Source organism: Microcebus murinus, chromosome 5 (assembly GCF_040939455.1).
Source record: "Microcebus murinus isolate Inina chromosome 5, M.murinus_Inina_mat1.0, whole genome shotgun sequence".
Classification (NCBI taxonomy): domain Eukaryota; kingdom Metazoa; phylum Chordata; class Mammalia; order Primates; family Cheirogaleidae; genus Microcebus; species Microcebus murinus.
The window spans coordinates 57,510,520-57,531,321 of NC_134108.1; the positions used below are offsets into that span (position 1 = coordinate 57,510,520).

Consider the following 20,802-nt stretch of genomic DNA (forward strand, 5'->3'; position numbering starts at 1 on the left):
TCACATTTTATATTTTCTTTCACATGTGATCATTGGCAGTCATTTTTAAAATTTGTGACAAGATGACTAATAATTCTTGAAAGTCTTTAAAAATATTATACCCTAGACTCCTAGAAAATAAACATGATAATTATAATTTTTTTAAGTAAATGTGTTTATGTGTGTTTTTATTTTTCCTCATGACACACCTGCAAAGTGATATATGCTGAAATGTATTAGTTACTTGTTTGGATTGAATTGAGAGAGGAACCTATGTGAGGAGAGAGAGTAACACATTGCCCTAAAATGTAATACCAATATAAATGATTTAATGTAGTAACATAACTTAGAGTGATTATATCACATTTGATTTAAAGTTTGTATTTATATGACTTGTTAAAGTTTTTTTTGTGTAGACATGTCTCATCTTTGAATTGAGTGATAATTTTTATTTGGAATGCCATCTTTAACAACAACTTAACACATAAATTTTTATAGATTTTTTTAATTGCTGGGTAAAGAATATTTCTGAAAGTATGTGGCTTAGAGTATGAGAGGTTTACATTTTGTCAGATTTTAATGGTAGAAGAAAGAGTCTCTATTATGTCCATTGTCAGATTCTGGAGTAGTTTTCTGTCCTCTGTAGTGTCACAAAAGCAGGATTATAAATGACATCTCTTTCTAGCCTGTTATGTTGAAGTACAGAATGTGTAAATACAATTACTTAAATTTATAAGAATATTCAAAATAGAAGTTAATTTCTTTCTCACAAGGTAGAGAGTATCTTTTAAAACAGAATTATCCTAAGGAATCTACAAAATAGCCAGACTCTCTCCTTTTTTTATGACTTTCTCTTAACATTTTATATTTTATTTATGTTATGGCACTAATTTCACCAAAAATGCTGAGCTTCTTTTTGTTAATCAGTTTTATTAAACTGTTTATTTTGAAATTACTTTAAATATTACAGGTTAGTCATATTGGCAGTGTTATAAAATTCAACTGGATTGTGTTCATTGAAGTTTTGAAATATCTCATTTTGATTACCTATGTATGTGCTGCAGTACCCAATTAAATCACTATTTGATCCAGGAACATTTTTTAACTTGAAATTTTAGGTAGCCTGGGAAGTTTGATTTCTTTGATATATTAGAATTCTAACTGAAGTTCTCAATATGTTTGCTTTTAAGATCTCCACAATGAAAGATCCTTTCATTGATATTTCACTTCCTATAATAGAAGAAAGGGTAAGGAAAAAAAACTAATGATTCTTTTGTGAAGAACATTGATTCATTTATTTAGACATTTGTTGAGGCCAGGTGCAGTGGCCCGTAATCCTAGCATTCTGGGAGGCTGAGGTGAGCGGTTCACTCGAGGTCAGGAGTTCGAGACCAGCCTGAGCAAGAGTGAGACCCGTCTCTACTAAAAATAGAAAAAATTAGCCAGTCAACTAAAAGTGAAACAAAAAATTAGCTGGGTTGGTGGCTTGTACCTGTAGTCCCAACTACTTGGGAGCCTGAGGCAGAAGGATTGCTTGAGCACAGGAGTTTGAGGTTGCTGTGAGCTAGGCTGACGCCACAACACTCACTCTAGCCTGGGCAACAAAGCAAGACTCTGTCTCAAAAAAAGACATTTGTTGAGTGTTTTATCAGATATCTGATAGTCATTTTTTATATGTAATTGAGTTTGTACAGTGTGTTTGATATTGGGGGTTTGTGTACATAAAGTATGATATAGTTTTCAAGGAATTTATTTTTTATTTTATTTTATCATATTACGGGGGTATAAATATTGTCAGGGTTATATATATTGCCCCTGCCATTCCTCCCCCCCCCCCGACCCCTGCCTTACCAAAACATCAAGCGTGTCCTACCCCCAGGTGGTGTGCATCACACCTATTTTGTAAGTGTATATCCCTCCCCTCTACCCCCCTCCCATCTGCCCACCACCAGATAAAAGTTTCTTTTTTTTTTTTTTCTTTTTTTGACCTTTGGATTACATTGTATATCTTTGCCTTTCCCTACTAGAGGTATTCCCTCCCCCCCCACAATGCTCGCCACAACCCTAAGATGTATCTCTCCCTCCCCCAAACCCTGGTGAGCCCTATTACCATTTGAGCACTATAGTTTTAATCAGTCAGTACCAATTTGATGGTGAGTAGATGTGGAGCCCATTTTCTTGATCTAGTGTCACCTCACTTAGGATAACAGGCTTAAGCTTAATCCAGGATAGCATAAACAATGCTAGTTCACTGTCATTTCTTAGAATTGAGTAGTATTCCATTGTGAGCATATACCAAATTTTAATTATCCACTCATGAATTGATGGACACTTGGGTTGTTTCCATGATCTTGCAATAGTGAATTGTGCTGCCATAAACATTCGGTGCAGATGTCTTTATAATAGAATGTCTTATGCTGTTTGTTTTCAAGGAATTTAAACGCTTGTGCTTTATATTTTAAGAAAATATATTTTAAAAGAAAATTATATTTTTATATTTCAAGTGAGTTAGAAATTAAGATTATGATATCCAGAATTTATTTACTAAAGAGCTTTTGTGTTATGTATATGGCATTTACATAGGTTTCAAAACCTTTACCTTTGGGAAGAATGAGTAAATATAAGAGTTCACAGGAGACAGATCATGATCAGTACAGTGGCACTGTTACTATAGAAAATATTGATCAACCAAGAGCCACCAAGAAGTGTTCTCCATCTAAAGATAAGGTAAGGCTGTGAGCATTTGTTAGACTTTTGTTTTTTAACACTTTTTATTAAAAATTTCAGGCATATATAAAAGTAGAGAAAATAGTGTAATAAACACTCATGTGCTCATTTCTCAGCTTCATTACTATCACCTCATGGCTAATCATGCATTAGCCATATCCCACATATTGCCTTTACCCCATCCAAGATTATTTTTGAAATAAATTCCAAATATGTAATTCAGTGTGTATCTCTAAAAGATAAATACTCTTTTAAAACATTAACCACAGTACCATTATCATACTGAAAAATATGAATAATTTTTTAATAGCACCAAGCATCCAGTCATTATTCAAATTTCTGTAATTGTCTCATGAATACTGGGTTTTTGTTTTTGCTTTCTGAGTGTTGTTTGAATTTAGGATCTAAAAAAGGTCTGTAGATTGCAATTGATTGCCACATCTCTTACATCCTTTTTAATCTATAGATTCCTTCTCCCTCTTTTTTTTTTTGCAATTTATTTGCTGAAGAAATCAGATCCTTTTTTCAGCAGTTTCCTACATTCAGAAGTAAATCATTTTGCTATCACATTCCCATGGTGTAACAGGTTCCTCTGTCTCCTTTGTTTCCTCTTTAAGGCAGTTATATGTAGAGGCCTAATTAGGTTCGGGTTTTATTTAATTTTTAGCAAGAAAACTTTTTAAGTAGTGATGTTTACTGCCGTCAAGTAGATACACATATTATTTATCTCTTTCCATGATATTACCAGTCATTGATGACCATTCCACAGTTACTGAATTATTTTGGTCATGAAACCAGAATGATTCAGGTGTTACCAATTTCAGTACTGATTTTATAAAGATCAATAAGGTCTTGTTTTGCTTGATAGCAAAACTGTAATAAGAGTATCAAGATATTTAATTTTGACAAACTTTTTTTATAGTATTCTTGGCTTTAATTTGTTACTTACAGTATCTGTAACAAACAGAAGCTCCTTGCATCTTTTAAAATAGAAGTATAAGTATTGATTTGATAGTAAATTATTGAGTTTTTCACCTCTTTGCTAAATTATACTACTATTATCTCATTAAAAAAGTTTAACATGAAAAATGATAAAAAATAATTAGATGAAAATAATATAAGCGAGAAGTAGCTGAGAAAATCTTGCCCTTAAGTTGGAAGAATGTCATCACTGACTACCTTGGAAAAGTAAATTTTCTTTTACTTGCTCCTAACAGAGGCAATAATCCAGTTAAATAAAGCATTATAAAACTAATGTGTGTGATTTCTAGCCTAAATGTAGAAAAAATACTAATTATAAAACAGAAGGTAGATACATAGAGTAAATATCCATAGGCATGTAAGGATACTTCTTAGATATATCAAAAACTAAGATAAAATGAGATGTAACAAGTGACTACCCAAAGGTCAACTATATAAAGAGTCTGTATTGTAGGCTATTCTTCCCTTCCTTCCGCACCCCACAACTTTTTTGTTGAACCATCATGCTGATTGAATAAATGTAGAAACTAGAAAGTCTCAAATTGATATCCATATTTAAAATCTTTCCTCAGTTCATTGGTTCTGAAAGAAATCCACAGGTCTAATTCACTGAGCCACTTCAACATACGTGTGTTAGTTTTATGAGCACTGATGTTAATACGAAATTGTTGAGACCTATGTTGCACCTTTCATCATTGAGGTTACATTCAGAACACAGTCTTCTTATCTACATGGAATAAGTTAGGAATGTTTTTAATTGTCCTATTTTATCAGTCAGACCACTTTCCAAAAGAATACTGATCAGTTATAGTATCTATCAATACACCTAAAAATAAATTTGAGGGAAACCCTGTATCAAAGAGATCTTACCTGGTTTTACCATTTTTTCCTACATGCTAAGTTGCTCAAGGTATTATGCATAAATATTTGAGAAAATGGGAACTTACCCTATGTAAATATTTCAAAGGATCAAGTTGAGCAGATACTTAGACTTTGTAATTTTTCGAGCCTAAAACAGTTGCAAGGATATTTTTATCATGTGTTGGCATATAGTTTACTATCAGGAATTTTGGAAACACTGAAGATAGACATATTTCCTCTTTGAGGAAAAATCATTTTCATCTGTCTTATATTTTGTTGAAAAGTAGATGTTCCCCCCCTACTTATAGTGTCTGTAACAAAAACAGAAGTTTCTTTCATCTTTAAAATTATTAATAGAAGTACAAATACAGATTCAGCAGTAAGTTGCTGAGTTTTTCACCTCTTTGCTAAATTATGCTACAGTTATCTCATTAAAACCATACAAAGTTTAATATGAAGAATGATAAAGAAGCATCAGGTAAAAAAAAGATAAATGAAACCAAGATAGTAATATGAATATAAATGGAGAAAGCACTGGCAGAAAGGCAGAAGATCTGACCTTATTCAGAGTATTTAAAAAAGGAAAGAAAGAATGAAAGGAAACAGTACCCAGAAATTTTTTATTGGAAAATTGAATGAGGCAAAAAAGCATTACCAAAATGGTCCGTGAGATAGTGAGAAAAGATAACCTCCAGATTGATCTCTTCTCTGGTTTCCGCCCCTTCTCCTATTCCCTGCCACCACTTGATGCCTCACATTGCAGCCAGAGCATTATTTCTAAAATACGAAACTGGACATCTTACTCCCTGTTGCCCTAAGAATCAAGTCTGTGACATAAGTAGTTCTTCATGCATCTGGTTCATTTTTGTTGGTTCTCCTTTTCATATCTGTACTTCTATAACTTTTTTCTTTCTCTCACATATGGGCCTTTGAACTTACTGTTCTCTCTTCCAGGAACAGTCCCATTTCTCCTCTTGCACTCTCTGCTCAATTCCTGCAGATTTCTCTGATCCACTTAACTCTGGATTAGTTCTTTTTCTTTGGGTTTCTATATCACCTATATTTCTCCTATCATAACAATACTAATTGTGCCCAGCATTTGAGTTTTTAGTTGTTGTGATCACTGATTTCAATTCTTTATACCAATTATATTGAGTCAAAAGATAGATTAAGTGACGTGCCTAAGATCATATGGGTAGCCAGTAGCAGAAATGGGGATTCAAACAGGCTAAACAAGGGGCTATCTTGCTAACTGTACTGTCTCCCACTGACTTATGTCTTACCATACTTCCATCGGGATATATTGTAAGCTCTGCCATAAAATTGAGTCTGTCCTCACTACTATGTCTCAGGTGCCTAGTTCAGTGCTTGTACGTGGATGGTGTTTAGTGAGACCAGTGTGATCATTCCTATGATTGCTGCCAATAATAATAGTGAACACTTATGCTGCTTACTATGGGCCAGGCACTATTCTGTGGGCTTTTATGTATGTTGTTTCATTTAACCACCAGGACAACCCAACATAGTTGGCACTTCTACTTTTATAGGTGAAGAAACTAGAATAGTGAGATGTAAAGTAATTTCTCTAACATCATCCGGCTAGTAAGTTGCAGAGTCTGAATTTGAACACAGGCAATCTAATTCCAGAATCATATTCTTAACTTCTATCCTCTATCACCTACCTCTTTGACAGTAAGCTTTCTTCCATGCAGTTTTGATTGTCTTTTCAGAATAAACTTATTAATCTTTGGTCCTAATTTATATTATAAACTTAAAGAGAATATTTTTAGTGAGTTAAATCTATCATATATCCAATCAAGCAGAAAATAAGGATGGAAACGGGCACTTTATATTTCACTGGGAGTATTAATAGAAGGGTAAAAAGGGGATAGAATAGTCTTGTTCAAAAGTTCCAAAGACCAGCTGATCATCAGATCACATGTTTATTAAAACAGAGTCTCAAGCACAACCTCAGACACCATTAATCAGCATTTCTAAATGGTAATGCCTTTGGATATGTATTTTTATGAACAACAAATCCTTTTTGGTGATTCTGATGGTTACATGGGTTTAGAAACTATTGGATTAGAAGTTACATGATTTGAATTCTGGACACAACTATTTTATTTAAGTATATGATCTTGGGCAAGTTGTAAAAAACCTGTTGGGTCTGTATTTCCATTGGCTATTAATATTTTTATTGATACATAATATTTGTGCATATTTATAAGGGTACATGTGATTTTTTAAAATGTGTATAAAATGTGTAATGATCAAGTCAGAGTACTTAGGATATCCATCACCTCAAGCATTTATCAGATCTTTGTGTTGGGAACATTTCAAATCGTCTCTTCTAGCTATCTTATAATATATACTATATTGTTGTTAATTATAGTTGCCCTACTGTGCTACTAAATGTTAGAACTTATTTCTTCTATCTAACTGTATGTTGTACCCATTAATCTGCCTCTCTTAATTTTCTTCCTCCCATACACACACTTCCCAGCCTGAGGTAACTATCATTCTACTCTTCTACCTTCATGAGATCTGCTTTTTTAGCTCCCGCATATGAGGGAAAACATGTGATATTGATCTTTCTGTGTCTGGCTTCATATAATAAAGACTTCCAGTTCCATCCATGTTGCTGCAACTGATGGGATTTTATTCTTTGTTATGGCTGAATAGTATTCCATTGTGTATATGTGTCACATTTTCTTTTTCCATTCATCCATTGTTGTGCAATTAGGTTGATTCCATATCTTTGCTATTGTGAATGTGCTATAATAAACAAAAGGGTGCCAGTATTTCCTTATCTTTGGGTAAAAACCCAGTAGTGGGATTGCTGGATCATATGGTAGTTCTATTTTTAGTTTTTTTGAGAAATCTCCATGCTGTTTTGGTTACTATAGGCTTGTGGTATATTTTGAAGTCAGTTAGTGTGATGCCTCCCACTTTGTTCTTTTTGCTTAGTATTGCTTTGGGTATTTGGGCTCTTTTTTGGTTCGATGTGAATTTTAGATTGATTTTTCTATTCCTGTGAAAAATGTCATATATATATATACATATATATATATGTGTGTGTGTATATATATATATATATATTTTTTTTTTTTTTTTTTCCTCGAGACAGAGTCTCACTTTATTGCCCAGGCTAGAGTGCCGTAGCGTTAGCCTAGCTCACAGCAACCTCAAACTCCTGGGCTCAAGCAATCCTTCTGCTTCAGCTTCTTGAGTAGCTGGGACTACAGGCATGCTCCACCGTGCCCGGCTAATTTTTTCTATATATTTTTAGTTGTCCAGATAATTTTTTTCTGTTTATAGTAGAGACAGGGTCTCACTCTTGCTCAGGCTGGTTTCGAATTCCTGACCTTGAGCAAGCTTCCCACCTCTCAGAGTGCTAGGATTGCAGGCGTGAGGCACCACACCCGACCGTCATTGTTACTTTGACTGAGATTATATTGAATCTGTAGATTGCTTTGAGTAGTATGGTCATTTTAATTCATACTAATTCTTCTGATCCATAAACATGGGATTTTGTGTCCTTTTCAATTTCTTTCATCAGTGTTTTATAGTTTTCCTGTAGAGGTCTTTTACTACCTTGGTTAAATTTATTCCTATGTGTATGTGGTTTTTTTTTGGTTGCTTTTATAAATGAGATTGCCTTTTTCCCCTCAGCTAGTTTACTATTGCTGTACAGAAATGCTACCAATTTCCATGTGTTGATTTTGTATCCTGTAACTTTCCTGAATTTATCAGTTCTAAGAGTTTTTTGGTGGAGTCTTTAGGCTTTTCTAAATATAAGATCATGTCATCTACAAAGAGGGACAGTTTGACTTCCTCTTTTCCCATTTGGATGCCTATTGTTTCTTTCTCTTACCTGGTTGTTCTAGCTAGGAGTTCCTGGCCATTAATATTATATACATAACAGGAAAGCTTGTTTTTAAAAAATGTACTCTATAAATTCAGCAGAATGAAACTTGCTGGCTGTTACTATAATCTTCATTATTTATCATATGCTTTCTAGTAAAACAAATATATATGGTGAAAATCAATGTTTTAGCTTCATTCAGGGAGTTAAGAATATTTGGTAAACACAAGAAGTAATGTTATTTTCCTGATTTGGAAGATGAAAAAATTGAGGCATAGGTAATTTTTACAATTGATCCCTCCTCTCCTTCTAAATAACCAAAACTGAGTATCTAATGTATATACAATTCATGATAGTCTTTTTTTTTGTCTTGTCACTTAAACCAATCTATAGGAAAAGAAATATATAACAGACCTTCATCTCTGTGGAGCCTTTATTGAAACATTTAAGGTATCTTAAATTTTTTAATTCAATTAGTTGCTGATTTCCCCTCAGATTTTAAGTTGTTTTATCTCTGTAATGCACACTATGACAAGAGTCGGAGTTGATAATACTTAGTCAAGTAGCAATTAGTAGGCAAATTAAAGAGTAGATACAAATAAAATATTTTCTTCCAGATCTGTGGTAACCAGGCAACACTGTGTCATAAGAGTTTTAAATGTGCTTTTGTTGTTTTTTAATTTATTTTTTAAAAATAGCACATTTTCAACCTTTAAAAATCAACAAGTATGGAAAGGCGTATACAATAGTTGAAAAGTCTCCCTCATGGCCCTGTTCTACAAAAGTTCTGTTCCCCTCCCCACAAATAGGTAACCATTGTTGTTAGTTTCTTGTGTAAAGGTTTACTTTTTAAGTCAGAACTATTGTATATTTTTCTATTGGTCTTTAGGTAAATTTAGGAAATGGATCTCAGAGAAATAGCATTTATTTAATAACTGGAATGTTTAAATGAGACTTATTCACATTTATTTTCAATAAAATCACAAGATTCTTTTCTCAAAACACTATCAACTTACAGAATCAAGTAATTCATAACCGAAAACGTGTAAGAAAATCGTCATCTGAAGAAGAGAAGACTGCTGTCATATACCGGAAAAGTGAAAACCTTGACATGAATGAGGATTCTTTAATGTTTGCAAGCATCAAGACTACTGAGTCACCCCTGAATGAAAGCCCTACAGATGGCAGTGAAAAAGAAGCCAGCCGTTCTGAAAGTAGTGTTGATGCTGACAGTGAGGCTTCAGAATCTGAAAGTGCTTCAGAACAGACTGGGCTGTTTAGATCCAGTAGTGGATCTGGTGTGCACACACATGGACACCTTTCCCATACATCAGCAGGTGAACTGCCATGTACCAACAACACTGACAGTGGTGATGATGGAATGGCTGAAGCTATTTCCGAACTTTATTTGGGCAGCACTATAACTGGAGATAGAGATTTTGACAGAGAAAATCGGCCACTAAATGTCTCAAATAATTTATATTTTTCAGAGGAGAAGCATTTGAGGTCTCACAGTCCCCAAAATGCTTTTCAGACCCTTTCTCAGAGCTATGTAACTACTTCTAAAGAATGTTCAGTCCAGTCCTGTCTCTACCAGTTTACATCTATGGAATTACTAATGGGGAATAATAAGCTTCTATGTGAGAATTGTACTGAGAAGAAACAAAAGAACCAAAAAGGAACAAGTTTTGCAGGTAAATCTTAACTTTTCCATTTTTTTTTTTCTTTTTGTACTAATGGATTATTTGATAGTGACTAGTGGGTTACAGATTTCAAATAGAGGAACCCATGAACCTTGTCTCCATACTTAAGCTATTTGGGCACAGAGATTGTCTTATTCATATTTGTGCCTGGGCACTAAAGACACTGACTGGGCAAAGTAGATTTTCAGTGGATTTTTGTTCAAAGTAAATTGAAGAGTGGGAAGTATATACATCTCTGCCTTGAAAATGCAAATCCATATGATCTTATTTGAGAGACCTACCTATCTGAAATCTTGCTGTAAGAAATATCCTAAAAAGGTATAATTGTATCACTAGTAAGATTAATGATGAAATTAATGTGCTTCACAAATCCCATAATCTGAAGATTTTAAATAATTATATGTCATGAAGCTAGCAGTATAATGTCTATGTTTAGTTGATCAGAGAAAAGTGGAAAAAGTGAGAAATGTCAAATAAGAAATTCTCAGTGCATCTGTAGCTTTGATGAAATGGAAAGAACACTCTGATTGTTAGTAACTAGTTGTTTTAAAATGTAGCTTTTGTTGTTATTTAGATGTGAAGCCAACAGATCAAGAGATGATTGCCATTGAAAAAATAGTTTGTTGCTGATAGTTTTCAAGAAACATGATGCTACACAGGGCCACATAATTAAGCAAAAACATGGGCAAGAACCTTTCTCTGGTTTCTGGGGGAAGGAAGGGGTAAGGCAGGGTAAGCAGGTTTAGGATTGGCAAATTTGAATAATTTAATGGCTCTGGGCTGTCTCTAGTTATCTGGTACCTGGCCCTGGAGTGATTAGGACAGGTGGATAATGGCCCAGGAGTGTAAGAGCCTTGGGAAGGAGATTGTTGGGATTTGGGCTCTGGATTGGTTTGCATATGAAAGAAGTGCTTAAGTTGTTTACTATTTCAGAAATTAGCTAGCTAGCCCTAGGATGGGCTGTCCCTCCAATGTTAACAAGGCCCTAGATGTCTAAGCATTAGAATAAAGACATGCTTAATATACTAGTAATTAAAGAAATGGCTAGATTGGAGAGGAAAGAAACATCTACATACAGTAATCCCAGTTAAATATGCAGTGGGCCACATTCAATCAAATCCTATCATAAATCCTTTCAAACAAACTCTCATTGAAATGCCCCATGGTTCTCCATGGTGTGTGTTCTCCTTCCGCTGCAATGATAATAAGTCCAACTTCTTTAACTACAGGTGTGCTTCTGGTGGTCTTCAGCTGGAGGGGGTTGACATAAATTACTACTAGTTCATCTGCTTTCCAACTTCCAAAGTTTTGTTGCAAATGGCATCTCTCTTATTCATTGTCCTTATTAAGTATGTGCCTTTAAAAAAAATCCCTGTATTTTCATTTTAGTGGAGTTTTATAAAGGAGTAGAGGAACCTTTTAATCAGAAGTCCAGTTTCTTTAACATTTTTTAAAATGTGGTATGATGTTTCTGTATAATTGTTTGCTATATTATATGGTAGATAATGTATAAAATGGAATTTTACATATACGTTTATTGCATTTTATGCAGAAAAGAAAGCAGAAGGAGTTTATACTAATGCCAGGAAACAATTGCTCATTTCTGCTGTTCCAGCTGTCCTAATCCTCCATCTTAAAAGATTCCATCAGGTAAAAGTCTTTTTAGTAGCACCATAGTCATTTTCATCATGTTCTTGCAGAGCCCTAAGTCTTATAGAATATTGTCAAGGATTGGACTTTGTTCTATACCATATATTCATACTATTTTTAATTTTTTTGTGTAAAACAGATTATCAGGAAGACTGAGAGAAAACTTAAATAAATATTTAATCTGACCTCTGTGCAAAAGACCAAGTTATAAAACCCATGAAGGAAATCTCAGAGAAAAAGAGTGAGAGCTTTGATTACATATTTGCAACATTTTAGGTGGGCTACATATGTGCAAGAAGAGATTTTTCGTCATACTTATCCCTATCCACAGAAAGGTTAAATTGAGTTCTTGATTTTTCTATAGCCAAGGTTAAGAAACTCAGTGGAACTTAAATGGCCACAAAGAGTGGAGGCAGATATGTCTTGTCCCATATCAGAAATGCCTAATGGAAGGGGTGCATTTGCAGTAACTTTTTGTGAACAAGAGAGGAACTTGCCAGATTGCAGAAGCTAATTTTGTGATGTACTAGTTATTTTATATTTGGTACTTACACCCCTATTTAGGAACAACTTACAGAAAGAATTCATGCCCTTAAAGGGAAATGTTTGTGGAGACCTCAATTCCTTCTTGTTCTCAAGCTAAATGTAATGTCAACAAAGCCTCATTCTTATTCCCAGGGGTTGGGAATTGTAGGGAGCAGAGTCTAAGCAATGTCTCTGATTTCAGTTTTTAGTATCTCTATAAACCTTCTTGGTAGTAACTTTAGAGCTGTATGTCAGATTTCTGACAATGGGCCCTCTGGAAAAAAGAATAATAAATAAATAGAGCTGTATATCAGAAACACACACAACACTTAAAGACCAATCTCAAATTGGATAGAGATCTTTGTCATAAATATGCCAAATGATTAACGTTACAATATGTAAAGAACTCTTAAGGATCAATAAGACAAATATCAAAACCCTAATAGTAAAATGAGTTAAGAATATCAATTAGAAAAGGAAGTATAAATTCCAGGGAAGTAGGCAAAAGTCCATTCTTCCCAGCAAAAGACATGTAAAATAAAATCATAGCGAGATTCCTGTCCAAATCAACATAATGTTGCCAAGGGTGAAGTGGGATATAAGCATTCTTATTAACCAGCGGAGTAAGTATAAATTGGTAACACCTTCTAGAAAATAATTTAGTAATGAATATCAAGCACATTAATGTTTTGGATAAAAGAATTTCAGAACAAAAGTAATCACTCTTGACTAATCTCACTTCTAAGCACCTTTCTTAAGGAAATACAGAGGTACACAAAAATGTGTGGCCCATTTGTAGACCATGCCAGATGTAAGGCCTAGCTTAAGTGTCCAGTGTGCAGGATAGCAGATTTATATTTTAATGAGGAAAAGATGATATATCTACTAAAATAAAAAAAAAAGAAGACTGCATATGCCCAAATATAAGGCTGGATCCAGTCTTCCAAAGTTATCCCTTAGAAAAAGATTTATATTAAATTCCTTTCCGTAGTCTTTCCTATTGTGGAAATTCCTATTATATAATTTCTTAATAGCAAAGTACTGACTGGGGAGGATACATTAGCCTGAAATGATCTCAGACAGTTCTGGTATCAGATGCTTATAGAGGTCATCTAATGAAAAAGGCAAAGAATTTGAATATAGGTTAAGTAATTATTCCTGGGATATGACTTCATAATTTTATGTCAGATATCATGTTAAGCCTCCTAAAAGATCACTTGGAAAAACAAATCAGTAAGTGGGGTATATTTTGGCCAAAAAAAAAAAATGTTTTTTTCTCTTTAAAGAAAGGTGAGAAATTAAAAGGCAACAGATCTACAGTAAAATTATGTGTTTAGTATGCAAATGAAAGACCAGTCATTGAAGTCATGGAAACACTACATGAAAGTTAGCATCTGTTAGTTTTTGTTTATCCATACAATTCAGATTTAAGTATCTTCTCATTCCAACACTGTCCATTTGTATTTGTGGGTCTCCTTCCCAATACCTTTGATAGTTTGTTAGCTAGTTTTTATTACCATTACATAATGCAAAGCATACATTTTGAAAATGAAAACAAGAAAATGGTAGAGCTTATTTAAGAACACGAAAGTACATTTGCCTTATATTACATTTACTTTTATTGATAAAATGTTTTGAGTATTTACCTTTTTTTGTTTCAATGAATGAATATAATTGAATTTTAGAATTGAAAAGGAATCTAATCCATTTATACCCATTTTCTCCCTTGACCTAGATGAGGTTGCTTAGAATCAAGTTAACTATTAACCAGTCACTGAGGCCTAGAAAGAACATCAGGCTCCTGACTCCTTTAGTTAGAAACATTTTCATGATAGCATATGTATCAGTAGCTTAGCTTTTATCACATTGAATTAATTTTTCCATAAATATTGAAAAGCCATAGTGAAAGTAATTATTTCCTTTATTGTTCGTGGTAAAAATCCCCATGTAAATGAATAATCTCTGTGGTAACAATTTATGAAATCTACTTTTTAACTTAGTCATATGAATTTTGGACTATTCATTAGTCACGTTTTTATATATATGGAAAAAACTAACTTCTAGAAATCTTCTTTTAGTTTTAGTTAACAAATACAATGCTTGTGATTTAATTAAGTTTACTGTGTTAAAGAATGTTTTTGTTTTCTTAAGGCTGGCTTGAATCTTCGTAAAGTAAATAGACATGTAGATTTTCCACTTATGCTTGATTTAGCACCATTCTGTTCTGCTACTTGTAAGGTAAAGTACATTAAGATATTTAATTGTGTTAAATTTATATTTAATGTGTTAAAGTATACTATGTATTTATTAAGCCATGTTTTGGGGTTTGTTTTTTAATAAGCTTCTCTCTGAAAGAAAATTTTGATAGTGATTAAATCAGTAACATATGTAGAACATTTAATACACTATGACTTTTTTCTTTTGAGAGACGGAATAAAGGAAAATTAAAAAGATAATGCATGAGACATGGTGGTCATAAAAATCAAAGCTGTTTGTAAATGCTACTAGAAGCTGATAGTGCTAAGAGAAGTGAACATATTTTGTGCCCTCTCCTGTTCTTTGTGAATAATCTGTGTAATTAGTAGTAGTTTTACCATTGGTGGATTTCTGTATCTTTTGCAAATCAGTGTACTAGTGCATTGTCTTTCATGCCATTTCATGTGTATTTCCAAGAGTAGTGTACTTGTCAGCTAAGTATGTTACCTCAAAATTGCTAATACTTTAATATTTAGGTATAGAAAGCAGACTGGTATATAATTGCTTGTGTTTACATGTAAGAATTATGTAGTGAAATCAATGACTTTGTCTTCCTTGAGCGAAGCAGTTATGGAGTAACTTATTGTCCTGTTCAATAGCTACAAGGCTAGGTTTTGTGGTATGTAATAAAATGCTTATAGAACTTAATATTTTCAGTACATTGACCAGTCAAAATGAAAATCTTAAATGCAGTTTTCTGGTGAATCCAATTTATCTGCTGTAGAATACCAGTACTATCTGTAAATTATTAATACTCAGTAGTTCTAGAATTTGATAATGTGATAAATACTAATTGAAATTTAACAAGCTCTATGTTAAATTTATGAAAACACTGTATTTAAAAGGTACTTGTTATGGAGAATTTCCAACATACACTAAATTAGACAGAATAGTGCAATGAGCCTTTGGAACCCAATCCTAAAGCCTGAGATCCTGCCCTGTCCACACACTCATTCACTTCCTCTTTTATTATATTAAAGCACATATCGGGCATCATTTCATCCATAAATAGTTCATTATGTGTCTCTTTAATTTTTTTTTTTTTTTTTTTTTTTTGAGACTGAGTTTCAGTTTGTTACCTGGGTTAGAGTGCCGTGGCGTTGGCCTAGTTCACAGCAACCTCATACTCCTGGGCTCAGGCGATCCTCCTACCTCAGCCTCCTAAGTAGCTGGGACTACAGGCATGCACCACTATGCCCAGCTAATTTTTCCTATTTTTTAGTAGAGACGGGGTCTTGCTCTTGCTCAGACTGGTGTCGAACTCCTGAGCTCAAACAATCCACCTGTATCAGTCTCCCAGAGTGCTAGGATTACAGGTGTGAGCCACTATGCCTGGCCTCTTTTTTTAATTTTTAAATTTTTTTTATTTTTAGAAATAGGGTCTTACTCCATCACCCAGGGTGGGTTGCAGTGGTGCAATCATAGCTTGCTGCAGCCTGGAACTTCTGGGCTCAAGTGATCCTCCTGCCTCAGCCTCCCAAGTAGTTAGACTTACAGGCATGTCACCACACCCAGCTAATTTATTTTTCTTACAGACAGGTTCTCACTGTGTTGCCCTGGCTGGTCTCAAACTCCTGGCCTCAAGCAATCTTCCTGCCTTGGCCACCCAAAGCACTGGGATTATAGGTCTGAGCCATTACACATGGCCTTCTATCTCTAAAAGATTAAGATAGATTGTTTTTTTAAAACAAAAAAAACATAACCACAATACTATTTAATAATTCCATCATATCATCTAGTGTTCATATTTCCGATTGTCTCATAAATGTAATTTTTAAATGAATTAGAGTCCAAATAAAGACTAGATGTATTTGTATAATTTTTTAATTTTCATTTTTAAGGATTGCTTTTTAAAATTTTATTTAATAGTTATATAAAATATTTACATAGGTCCAGTGTATAAACAAGGTAAATTCAAAGAAGTCTAGCTTTTACCCATGTTCATTCTACCTTTTTCGTCCCACTCCTTATAGATAGGATTTAAAAAATTATTATTTACTTTATTATTTCTTTTAAAAAGTATAAGTAGATAAATATATATGTTTACATCTCCCCTCTTAAGTCATAGCTTACACTATGAATCCTTTTCTCTACCTATTACTAACATTATATTCTGGAGCTTATTTCATAGCAGTATTTAGAGATACTCTGCAAACCAATTTTTTTTTTTTTTTTTTTTTTTTTGATACAAGAGTCTCACTCTGTTGCCCTGGCTAGAGTGCCATGGCGTCAGCCTAGCTTACAGCAACCTCAAACTCCTGGACTCAAGCGATCCTTCTGCCTCAACCTCCTGAGTAGCTGAGACTACAGGCATGTGCCACCATGCCCTGCTAATTTTTTCTGTATATATTTTTAGTTGGCCAATTAATTTCTTTCTGTTTTTAGTAGAGACAGGGTCTCACTCTTTCTCAGGCTGGTCTCAAACTCCTGACCTTGAGCAATCCACCCACCTTGGCCTCCCAGAGTGCTAGGATTACAGGCATGAACCACAGTGCCCGGCCTGCAAACCAGCATTATACTCTGTTGTGTGGATATATCACAATTTCTTCAACCATTTCCTAATTTTATGGACATGTAGGTTTATTCTAGTCTTTTGATATTGCAAATGATCCTGCAACTAATAGTCTGGTGCATGTCTTTTTATGTTTTGTTCATGTACCTGTAAGAGAGAATCCTAGAAATAGGATTGATGAATCCATGAGTAATATATATGTAACTTAGCTAGATTAAATGAAATATCCCTGCATAGGGGTTGTACACTTTGCATGCCCACATGCAGTGTGAGTACTTTTTTCCCTACAGGCTGGCCAACAGAGAATCTTGTCATGCTTTTGCAATTTTGTCAGCCTAATAGGTGTGGAAAAGTATCTCAGTATAGTTTTACAATGCATTTTTCGTATTTTAAGCAGGATATACATTTACTTACTTTCCCTTGCAATAATATTTCACTAACTATTACTAATTTGGATTTTTTTTCTTTGTTTAAAAGAATGTAAGTGTGGGAGAGAAAGTTCTCTATGGTCTCTATGGCATAGTGGAACATACCGGCTCAATGAGAGCAGGTCACTACACTGCTTACGTGAAAGTGAGAACACCCTCCAGGCAATTATTGGAACATATCACTGGAAAGAAAAATGTGTCTGGTATGCCATCCTAAGTTTATTTCATTATTTAAAATTTTTTTTTTAAGTTTTAATTATTATGGGTAAATAATAGTTGCATATCTTTATAGGGTACATGTGATGTTTTGATACAGGCATACAATGTGACTTAATCAAATCTGGGGTATCCAGTACTTCAGGCATTTGTCATTTCTTTGTGTTAGAAACATTCCATTTCCATTCTTTTAGTTATTTTAAAGTATACCCTAATTTGTTGATTATAGTCACTTTGTTGTGCTGTCAAATATTGTTCATTCTATCTAATATCTAACTATATTTTTATACCCATAAACCATCCCCTCTTAATCCCCCTCTCTCTGCTACCGTTCCCAGCCTCTGGTAACCATCATTCTACTCTCTGTCTCCATGAGATCAATTGTTATTAATATTTAGCTCCCATATATGAATGAGAAACATACGAGATTTGTCTTTCTGTGCTTCGCTTATTTCACATAACATAATGTTCTCCAGTTTCATCCATGTTGTTGTAAATGGCAGGACTTCACTCTTTTTGTGGCTATATAATATTCCATTGTGTATATCTGCAGCAATTTCTTTATCCATTCATCTATTGATGGACATTTAGGTTGATTCCCAAAGCTTGGCTATTATAAATAGTGCTGCAGCAAACATGGAAGTGCAGATATCTTTCTGATATATTGAATTCTCCTCCTTTGGATGTATACCCAACAGTGGGATTGCTGGATCACATGGCAGTTCTAGTTTCAGTTTTTTGAGGAACCTCTGTACTGTTCCTGATAGTGTTTGTGCCAGTTTACATTCTTACCAACAGTATGTGAGGGTTCCCTTTTCACTACATCCTTGCCAGCATTCGTTATTGCCTGTCTTTTTCATAAAAGCCATTTTAACTGGGGTGAGATGATCTCTCATTGTAGTTTTGATTTGCAGTTCTCTAATGACTAATGATGTTGAGCATTTTTTTCAGTACCTCATGGCCATTTGTATGTCTTCTTTTGTGAAATGTCTATTCAGATCTTTTGCCCCCTTTTAATTGGATTATTTGATTTCTTCCTATTGAGTTATTGGATGGGTAGTTTGCAAATATTTTCTCCCATTCTGTGGGTTGTCTCTTCCCTTTGTTGATTGTTTCTTTGCTGTGCAGAAGCTTTTTAGCTTGATGTGATCTCATTTGTCCAATTTTGCTTTGCCCTGTGCTTCAAGGGTAGTATTACTCAAGAAATCATTGCTCAGGCAATATCTTTGAAGCATTTCCTCATGTTTTCTTTTAGAAGTTTCATAGCTTCAGATCTTAGATTTAAGTCTTTAATCCATTTTGATTTGATTTTTGTATATGGTAAGAGATAAGGGTCTAGTTTCATTCTCCTCCATATGGAGCACCATTTATTAAAGAGATTGTTCTTTCTCCACTATATGTTCTTGGCACCTTTGACGAAGACCAGTTTGCTATAATGTATGGATTTATTTCTGAGTTCTCTATTCTGTTCCATTGGCGCATGTTTTCTTATGTCAATACTATTCTGTTTTGGTTACTACAGCTCTGTAGTTTAATTTGAAGTCAAGCAATGTGATTCTTCCAGTTTTATTTTTTGCTTAGGATATCTTTGGCTATTCTAGGTCTTTTGTGGTTTCATATAAATTTTAGGATTATTTTTTCTATTTCTGTTATTGGTATTTTGATGGGGATTGCAATTTATCTATGGATTGCTTTGGGTAGTATGGACATTTTAACAATACTAATTCTTCCAATCCACAAGCATGGAATATCCATTTTTTTGTGTGTTTCCTCTTCAGTTTCTTTCATCAGTGTTTTATAGTTTTCATTGTAGAGGTCTTTCCCTTCTTGTTTAAGTTTATTCCTGGGTATTTTATTTGTAGCTATCATGAGTGGGATTGCTTTGTTTCTTTTTCAGATTCTTTACTGTTGGCATATGGAATGGCTACTGATTTTTGTATAGTGATTTTGTGTCCTGCAACTTTACTGAATTTGTTTATCAGTTCTGATAGGTTTTTATGTGCAGTCTTTAGGTTTCTCTAGATATAAGATTGTATCATCTACAAATAAGGATAATTTGACTTCTTCCTTTCCAATTTGGATACCCTTTATTTCTTTTTCTTGTCTGATTGGTTCAGCTACAACTTCCAGTACTATGTTAAATAACAGTGGTAAAAGTGGACATCCCTGTTGTGTTCTAAATATTAGAGAAAAGGCTTTCAGTTTTTCCCCCGTTCAGAATGATACTAGCTGTGGGTCTGTCATATATGGCTTTTATCATGTTGAGGTAAGTTCCTTCTATACCCAGTTTTTTGAGAGGTTTTTATCATGAAGGGATAATGCATTTTATTGAATATTTTTTCAGCATCAATTTAAATGACCATATGGTTTTTGCCCTCATTCTATTGATATGATGTATCACATTGACTTGTATACATTGAACCATCCTTACATCCGTGGGATGAATCCCACTTGATTGTGCTGAATAATCTTTTTTTTTTTTTTTTTTTTTTGAGACGAGTCTTGCTTTGTTGTCCAGGCTAGAGTGAGTGCCGTGGCGTCAGTCTAGCTCACAGCAACCTCAAACTCCTGGGCTCAAGCGATCCTACTGCCTCAGCCTCCCCAGTAGCTGGGACTACAGGCATGTGCCACCATGCCCGGCTAATTTTATATATATATCAGTTGGCCAATGAATTTCTTTCTAATTATAGTAGAGACGGGGTCTCGCTCTTGCTCAGGCTGGTTTTGAACTCCTGACCTTGAGCAATCCGCCCGCCTCGGCCTCCCAGAGAGCTAGGATTACAGGCTTGAGCCACCGCGCCTGGCCCTGAATAATCTTTTTAATGTGTTGTTGAATTCAGTTTGCTAGCATTTTATTGAGGTTTTTTGCATCTATGTTCATCAGAGATTATTGGCCTATAGTTTTATTTTTTGTCATTGTTAAGTTTATTTTGTTATTATAAACAAATTCTTCCTTTTAGATAAGTTATTATTTTACAGATAACCAGAGTAGATTCACTTTAAGTGCGAATTATTTCTAAGAGTGATTAGAGAATCTTAAATATCATGATACTATACCTGTCTAGGTGATATAAAGTGACACACGGTTTTTCAAGG

The 20,802-nt window shown here is 34.2% G+C and overlaps 1 protein-coding gene across 2 annotated transcripts in view; it reads left to right on the forward strand.

The window, feature by feature from the left end:
• USP45 (ubiquitin specific peptidase 45) overlaps positions 1-20,802 on the forward strand; it is a 224,715-nt gene that overhangs the window by 184,092 nt on the left and 19,821 nt on the right. For both annotated transcript variants that reach the window (XM_012738824.2, XM_076003101.1), the window contains 7 exons: positions 1,170-1,226; positions 2,563-2,706; positions 8,810-8,866; positions 9,435-10,110; positions 11,672-11,769; positions 14,446-14,532; positions 17,540-17,693. In XM_012738824.2, coding sequence (XP_012594278.2) covers positions 1,170-1,226; positions 2,563-2,706; positions 8,810-8,866; positions 9,435-10,110; positions 11,672-11,769; positions 14,446-14,532; positions 17,540-17,693 — 1,273 coding nt within the window. The remainder of the gene's footprint in view (positions 1-1,169; positions 1,227-2,562; positions 2,707-8,809; positions 8,867-9,434; positions 10,111-11,671; positions 11,770-14,445; positions 14,533-17,539; positions 17,694-20,802) is intronic.